The sequence below is a fragment of the Euprymna scolopes genome, chromosome 1 (genome assembly GCF_053919585.1).
Source record: "Euprymna scolopes isolate OS-2025 chromosome 1, ASM5391958v1, whole genome shotgun sequence".
NCBI classification, from domain to species: Eukaryota; Metazoa; Mollusca; class Cephalopoda; order Sepiida; family Sepiolidae; genus Euprymna; species Euprymna scolopes.
In genome coordinates, this window is record NC_136482.1 from 201583982 (window position 1) to 201593214 (window position 9233).

General features: G+C 37.2%; 1 protein-coding gene across 1 annotated transcript; it reads right to left on the reverse strand.

The window, feature by feature from the left end:
• Nucleotides 1–600: 600 nt before the first annotated feature.
• LOC145283133 (uncharacterized) lies at nt 601–4335 on the reverse strand. Its single transcript, XM_080132266.1, has one exon. It carries the CDS (start codon nt 4333–4335, stop codon nt 601–603), a length of 3735 nt encoding a protein of 1244 aa, XP_079988392.1.
• Between the last annotated feature and the right edge of the window lie 4898 nt (nt 4336–9233).

The window sequence follows — 9233 nt, forward strand, 5'->3', positions numbered from 1 at the left end:
CAGGAAAATTGATTTTTTTTTTTTAAGGCAAACACAGCCAATAATAAAGTTCACAGGAAAATTGATTTTTTTTTTCTTGAAGGCAAAAATAGCCAATAATAAAGTTCACAGGAAAAAGATTTTTTTTTTGAAGGCCAAACATAGCCAATAATAAAGTTCAAAGGAAAATTGATTTTTTTTTAAGGCAAACATAGCCAATAATAAAGTCCAGAGGAAAAATAGATTTTTTTTTTGGAAGGCAAACATAGCCAATAATAAAGTTCACAGGAAAATTGATTTTTTTTTCCTTTGAAGGCAAACATAGCCAATAATAAAGTCCACAGGAAAAATAGATTTATTTTTTTTTTTTGAAGGCAAACATACTAGAATATAGAAGAGGTGAAGATTGTATTCACAAAGAGCTTAAAGGTTTGAAAGAAGTGAGTGTAGTGGTTTATTTTGTATGTAAAGAATTCTCATTTTGGTGCACCAATAGGACTATAGAAATTTCATCCCTTCAATAATAAGGTAGGATATCATTAACAGTTATTATTTTTTCTTCTTTTTACAATAAGTACCTATAAGCTAAGGTATGTGAAGATTGTTTTAGATAAACTGAATTTAATAGTATATATAGGGGTTAGTAAGAGAGTTTTTACTACCTTTTAAATTTTTAGTCCTTTTAGGACGTTGTTTCATTGGAACAGATGAGCTATTAGTATTTGGTACATCATTAGGAGATTTTGAATTTGCAGCATCAACTACTCTCTTGGAGTCTGGAACAATTCCAGGATGGTGTGCGTGAGTTAAAGATAATTCCAGAGGATACAGGAGCTTGATGGAATGGACCTGAACCGACCCGTCACCTCTTTTAACTTTTACAGAACGAATTTTTTTGTCGTCACCAACAATTAATTCCAAAACTCTTCCCAGCAACCAAAATGGTCTAGCCTTGGCAGGATTTTTAACAAGAACCACATCATCAACCTTGATACGATTGTGAAAATTGACCTCGTGCAAATCTTTACATTGCTCCCTCAAACTCAACAAATAGTCTTGATACCAAAGCTCACGGAATCTAGTTAGCATAGAATCCCGTGCTTCAATGGATTTTACTACATTTAATCTTGAAGGAGGGTCAGATTTCCAAACATTCTGGTCATCTAATTTTAGTACAAGTCCTAAATTGGCATTAGGACGAAGAAAACAGTTGGGGGTTATTATTTCGAGGTCTGAATCCGAAGAACACCTGTAAGTGAGAGGTCTTTGATTTATGGCATTTTGAATATCCGAAATTATAGTAAGGAGATCAAAATATTTAATTCGAGATCGCCCAATTGTTTTATACAAACAAGATTTAATGGTTCTGATCATACGTTCCCATGTGCTCCCCACCCAAGCAGCATATAAAGGTATTCTGATATGCTTAATATTATACACTTGAAAGTGTTCATTAAATTCAGAGGAGGCAAAAACTTCCTCTATAAGGTTACAACCAGCTATAAAGGATCTGGCATTATCGCTGTAAATATGAGATGGGATTCCATGCATATTTGTAAATCTGATCAGAGCCAGGATAAACGAGTGAGTGCTCATATCTTTAACTAATTCTATGTGTACTGCTCTAATGTTTAGGCAAGTAAATATAAGCATATACATTTTACTTACACCTTCATCACCTTTCACCCAAACATGTCCCGTATAGTCAATCCCAGTGTGTAAAAATGGTTTAATGAGATTCACACGATGTTTGGGAAGATTTGTAACCTTAGGATACTTAAACGCAAGGCTATTAAATTTTTTGCACAAGATGCACTTTGAAAGTACTTTTTTGACGGCTTGTCTTGCCTTGGGTATCCAAAACCCTGAAAGGCGGATTTTAGTTAGGGTTGATTGAATTCCCAGATGTTTACATCTTTTGTGGTATTCTACGATGATAAGTTCAGTTAAATCATGATCCTTAGCCAATAAGACAGGATTGATAACTTCATAATCATAAGTAGTGACTTTACCTATTCTACCTTTAGTTCTGATGATTCCACTTTCATCTAAGAATAAATTTAAATTTTTTACTGATTCAGGTACTTCTTTACCTTGAGGCGATTGCAGGTAAGCAAATTCTGTAGGAAAGCTTTGTTGTTGCATTACCTTAAGTAAATAAATTTTAGCACAGTTGCTGGGATCTAGGTCTATATGTTTGATTTTATTTCTAACCTTAAATATGTTGGTAGTAACGTTAAGTAATCTATTGAGATCTGAGTATCTACCAAAGGGTACCACCGGTTGAGGCTCAACATTAACTACAGTGTAATTTAATGACGTAGGCTGTATAATAGATTTATTCTTTAAGCTTAGGCACTGAAGTTCACTTGATGGCCATTCTATGGGACTTTTACTAAGCCATTCAGGACCCGAAGTCCAGCGGCTTAAATTCTGCTGAAATTTTTCAAAGGTTACTCCTCTTGTGAGCAAGTCGGCAGGATTTTGATCTGTAGGAACGTATCTGAATTTTACAGTTAACGATCTTTTTTCTTTTAGTTCCTCAGTCATTTGTTGGATGTCTTTTAGTCTGTTTCTTACAAACAGGTTTTTAGTTTTGATGTTGTCAGACAAAAGCCATGACAGCACAACCTGTGCATCAACAGATATAACGATATCTCTGATCTCAATTTGGGAGTAGGCTTTCAACAAAGGTAATAAGCACTTGATGGCCAAAAACACAGCCAACAATTCCAGCGTAGGTAAACTTTTGGGCTTCATAGGAGCCACCTTAGCTTTGGAAAATAACAAATGGGACTTGCCATTTTGTGCACTATAAACTACAAACCCATATGCCCCTTTAGAGGCATCACAAAATATAAACAAATCGGCTGGGTTGGCTTCACTGATTACAAATCTAGGGAACTGCAGTGAATCCAGCTTGGAAAGGTCCCGTGATAAAGCAGACCATAAAGCCTGGTATTCCTCGGGCACAACATCATCCCAGTCTAATTTCTGCGACCACAAATCTCTCAAGAGCATTTTGCCTCTGATAGTAACAGGTAGACACAGAGATAGTGGGTCGAAAACCCTTGCAGTTTGAGTTAAAATACCTCTTTTAGTGGTAACTTGCTGATCAATAGATGACCTAGAAATTTGAAGTGTATCCTCTAATGTGGAATACCTGTAGCCTAAAACTTTCTCCAATTCACAGCCATGTTCTACGAGTTTCTGATCTTTTATCATTAAGGTTTTAAGTTCCTCACAATTCGTATTCCATGATCTAAGATTAAAATGACCTCTTTCCATACGATGATTGGCCGTTGTATAGAGGTTTGATAACATTTCAACAGAGTTACTTGTTTTAATCAGGTTATCCACATAGAAATTTTTCTTCAACATGTCAGAGCAGTCATCAGCAGGGAACATTCGGGCATGGTGCTTTATTATGAAATTCAAAATGAAGGGACTGGCGTTAAACCCAAAAATAATAGTGGTATATCTAAAACAAATCAGTCTATTGCCTTCCTTCATAAAAAAACAAAACCTGTTACGGTCTTCGAGAGATCCGAGTTTGATCATAAGGAAAGCCTTACGAATGTCTGCTAACATCACATATTTGTTAGATCTAAATAATAATAGTAATTCCAGCATATCTCCCATTAAATTTATGCCAGGATAAGCTGCTTCATTTAAAGAATATTTACCATTAGTCTTCAGAGAGCAGTTAAAGACAGGTCTAATCTTAGTAGTAGACTGTTCATCCATCTTGAAAACAGGCCTATGTGGTATCCAAATGTATTTTGAAAAATTCTCAGGAGCTACCTCAAAACGTTCGATGATACCCTCCTGCTCCTGTTGATGAAATATTTCAGCATAGTCATCGAGTAATTTTTGTTGCTCGAGCTTGTTTACTACTCTGTTTAGCACTGAAAGTGCAATTCTGTGATTGGAAGGTACAGACTTGATTTTGTCATCATGCCAGGGGAGTTTCACATGATACGCATTATTTTTAAATTCAATGGAATTTTCAAATTCCATAATTTTACTCTTGTCATAATTACAAGTAGCCTCGTCTTCCGATGATATACCTAGAGAATCTACATCAAACATTTTCTCTAAATTTCTTTCTACTTGACTCTCATCAAATATTTCAGCAAGGGGATCAGGGTAGCTCTTTATCGGGTTCATTACAAAATTTACCCTAATGTCTGAGCACGTAGAGTATTTGGAGACTATGGCATGATAATTGTGGAGATCCTTATTCTTAATCTTCTTAGGATTACACTGTTTATCATACAAAAAATGTTGGCAATTGCCAAACGGGGAAATGCCTGCAGGAAACTCCCATGCAGAGCCCTGCATGCAGTCTATCATTTTGATGTTCTTCATGAATTGAATCACATCAATGCCTAAAAGGCCATGTACACGAATGTCATTTTTTTTGTGCAAAAAGGCCAGGGTATAATTTAAATTAATTAAATTTTTCTTTACAGACTTAAAATTATCAAATCTTAAGTTCATATCGAATTCATCATCGATAAGAACTGGTAGAGACAAGGAACTACCCTTAGTTACCTCTATCCCCACTACAAGTTGGTTCAATTTTTTTGTTTGCGACCCTAAAAAGGTTTTTACCTCGTATTCAACTGGAGTGAGGAGAGATTTATAACACCCTAATCTTTCAATAACATTCCTGGAGAAATAGGTTCTTTGACTGCCTGTATCAAAGAGGCAGTTAAATCTATATTTTTGTTTTCCTTTAAAAACAGTAATTGCTACTATCGGCAAAATGTAGGGTTGTTCCTGCATGCTAGTGTTAGCACACACGTGCGTGGAAGCAGTTGGACTGTTTCCACCCTTATCTGTTTCATTACAAAGTGGGGTAACGTGGCCTCGGGATTTACAATGTGCACATCTCCGAGGTAATTTATTTCCTTTGCCATAGCAGTCTTCTGTTCTATGATTGGCACTTGTACAAAGGAGGCATAAGCCCATTTCTCTACACCTAGAACGTCTCGACTCAAGGGAGAAATATTTTGGACAATGGTTCATAGTGTGTCCATTGACGCTGCAAAATCTGCAATGCTTAGTAACTTTGCTAGATTTTATAGCAAAGTTTTCCAACGTTGGGACACCCTTCCTTACATTATTATTTTTATTATAATTTCCTTCCCTAGATTTGAAATTGTCTTGGTGGGAATTTGGAGTTTTTTTAAAACTGGTTTTTATCAAGGTTTTTATGACCTCATTATAACTATCAAAGATCTGATTAATTTTTGGATAGTTACTATCAACTTTTCTTATTATCTCTTTTTGAAGAGTTGGGGGTAATTTCGAAAAAATTACATGGCTAATCAGTTCGTAGCCAGGAGTGTTTTCTTCAAAAAAATCCAGACCATACGAAGTCTTTAGTTCAGCTAGGTCAGCCTTTATTTCTGACAAAAAACTTTTTATGTTAGCAAACTCTGGGTCATATTTAGGAGTATTACCCAGCAGTTGTTTAAAAATTTCATCGATAATGAGAGGAATATCCAAAAACTCCTTTCTCAATAAATTGATGGCCACTTCAAAGTTTTCATCTTCTAACGAGAGGTGAGACACTAACTGAGACGCGTAACCTGTCAAAAAACTTTTTAAAAGTGATAGTTTGGCTTTTTTTGAATGTACGGCGTCCACACAATTCTCAAATTGAGCTAGGAAATTTTTAAATTCAAATTTACCAGCTCTTATGCCACTAAATTTAGCACACTGCAACCGTGGGGCTGAAACGCACGCGGCTGCGAGTGGCATTTGTGGATTTTGTACTAGGACCGATTCTTTATTGGAAGGAGAAATATTCTCTTCCAGTTCAGTGAGCCTTTTGAATATGTTGTAAACGAACTCCGCCTGTAACTTTTCGTCTTCCAACATACCGCTATCTTCTAAATTGATATCGGCCTTTTCACAGGCTTCACTTATTCTATTATTAATTACGTCGACCTCCGTCAACCATTTGTTAATAAGAACTTCTTGCCTTTTAAAACAAATGTTATTGAGCGACACTTCTGCTGACATTAAATCAACGGCCGAAGTTATTTTCCTTTTAAAGGAATCTCTATTAAAAATCAAGGCTCTAACGCCCTTTATCTGTTTAAAATCATTCATACTGCTGAGAGCAAATATCTACAAGCAAAATAAAGGAAGGAAACGGAAGGAAAGAAAGAAAAAAAGGGGGGACGGACGAAATTAACCTCTACAGATCCAGTAGTAACACCAAAATAGCATAGGCTTGTATTCCCTTCCTCAAGCGACGTCACGGTTGAATTGAATTTACACAAATCTATTTCGTGTTAAATTATTCCACGTGTTATTTTTAGTCTCTAGCGTAAAAGGCTAGTTTCAATTGTTTGCAAATTATTGGGATTTCCCAAACGTTTGAGGTAACAAAGTAATGTGACGACGTCAAGAAGAAAGGAAAAACAAACACAGAGTTAAATGTTATAAAAAAACTGTATTTACAAAAAGGGAAAATAAAGGTGTTGCAAACAATTGGGTTTGCGGGAAACTTATCTCACAGATGTGATGTGTCCGTTTATCAATTAAATCTTTCCTGTGTCCTTAGTTGGTATGAAAGAGAAAAGGTGCGGCCTTGGTCTATGCTGCTATTACGGCTTGGACTCCATGTGCGTCCCGTATTTCTGGTGGCGGAGAGCTGGCGAAATGGATGTACTCGCAATCAGGTCCCAACCGCAAAAGAGACCGAAAGTTCGAAGGGGCCGCGCAAATAGGGGTCGGGGAGGAAACTAGAATGGCAGCCCGTGATTGGTTGTTTTTCATCCAATCACAGGGCACTACACTAGTGACTCCGTAATAATTCCAATACTCTGTTCATCCGACCGCTGCCAACATGTTTCATTATCTTTGCATACAGATTCCCATTAATGAAAACAACACAATGCGTACACTTGGTTTACTGGCATCTTATTTTATTCTCGCGCCATTATCTACCATACAAATCTGTCACCGCCAAGGGACGTTACTCTAGCGGTGTAACCTAAGATTAGTTCCTCATGCAACACGACTAACTGGTTTTGGCGCATTTGCCCCCTTTTTATAGTGGACAGACCGGCTTCCAGCAATGGCTGTTGGGGAAAATATTTTTATATTCTCTTTCCTTGCACTACAATTGGCTGAAAACACAACATCCCTGTGTCGGCGAAAACAAGACGAGTTTTAGTTTTTACGATCGTGAAAATTGCGTGGGTGTATACAGTAGCTGTACGCGCCACTGAAACGTTTCACAATGTATTCGATGCTCCTGCTAGTTTTGTTGTTTTCTCGCAAAGAAAGATTCCCAATTAGAAATTAGATCTCTTACTCACTTCGTAACAATAATATCAGCAATGGTAGTGTTAAATGTACATGAGATATTTTCATTTTAACCGTGATTACTCATAATATTCCTCATACAGAAACCACCTACTATGTAAAAGAAAATAAACGTCAGTTGACTACCATATTTCAAGCTCAATAATTATTTCATAGTATTCACATGTATCCGTTGTTCATCATACTAATACACTACTGACCTAATATAAAATGATGTCAGAATAAACTGTGGGAGCCTTTTCTAGTCTCACACAAAAACATGCGTTCACATCTCAAGCTATATTACTTGTCATATACATAGGCGCACACAAACATATGCGCGCATGTCCACACACGTACATATATTCACGTTCACGTATATACACTCACATTCACGTGTATACACACACACGCTAACATACACACATGTACTCACATACGCGCACATGTATGCACACATGGACAACGTCACTTCCCCTTTCAAAGGAAATCCACACATGCGCAAAAGACCACCGGAAACACCTATAAAAGCAAGAACAATAAGCAGCTTCCTTCTTTTCAGACCAGCTCTCGAGCTGAGAGGTTTGACGAACCAGCCGCCTCCCGTTTCGGGAGGCGTGCACGCATGCACATCACGTCTCCTTCTACTGTATGTGGGGCAAAAAGCTAACAAACAGTGTATACACTTTATACACTTTCTCTCTCCATAAACTGGATTGACATTCTCACTCTTTCTCTTTATATATACAACTTGTGCCTGAGAATACCTTCGCGTAGCTGACTGCTAACATGGCGCACAGTTTAACTGATATCAACCCTCTATCCTTTTCTTTGTCTACAACTGGACTATCATTCCCATTTTACACTACATTACTCACTTCTCTTCCCACGCGCGAACAAACGATAGTGACCCGAACGTGAGATGAACACACATTTCCTTTTCCTTCTATACTTCAAGTCCCACAACAAATGATGGTTGCACCCGAACACGGACATGAACACATGTTATATCTAAAACATTCATTCTTTCAACAGTAAATAAACGACACGTTTATCTTATCCAGCAATTGAGTTTTTGTTTCCTTCATTCCATTCGTTTGATTATTTTCTTTTGTAACGGGATTAGGATATATATATATCCTAGTCCTCTGTAGGAAAATGGTGACCCTGTTATTTTAAAATGAAATGGATGCGTTTGAGCGAAACACTCATACACACACACACACACACACACACACACACACACACACACACACACACACACACACACACACACACACACTCTCTCTCTCTCTCTACAACAATACACTTTCCTTCTCACCAGCTAACAACGAGACGCACGCCAAACTATAGATTTTCTTTCTCACCAGTTAACAGCGAGAGATGCACTCCAAACTAAACATATGTGGTATCCTTTTCTTTCAATTGTTTCTTCACAAAATAAATACTAGTTCGTTTAATTCAATTTAACACGTAGTTCGTCTCTTTCTCAATTCAATTCATTATTCCTAATTTTCACCACCTCAACAAATTGGTGACACACGAACGTGAGAGGAACACATATTTCCTTCTATAACCACAAGTCTCACAACAAACCGGCGATCACGACGAGACGTGAAATGAACAAGCATGGTGAACCTACCTTTTTGAAATGAATTGTTTTGAGCGAGACGCGCGTTTTATTTGATAAAGAAAAAAACGAACTTTTCAACAAAGAAAAACAAGTAACCTACTACCGACAGGAATAACTACTACAAACAACAATGACAATACTCCTCGTCAGACTCGGCAGAAAAATAAACGCGGAGCTGTCGACTTCGTACCGAATTTAAAGAAAAATTCAAGCTCGACAAATATTTTTCACAGTTTCCTGACATTACCCTGCAACAAACGCGAGGAGCAAAATCACATAGGCCTATGCACAT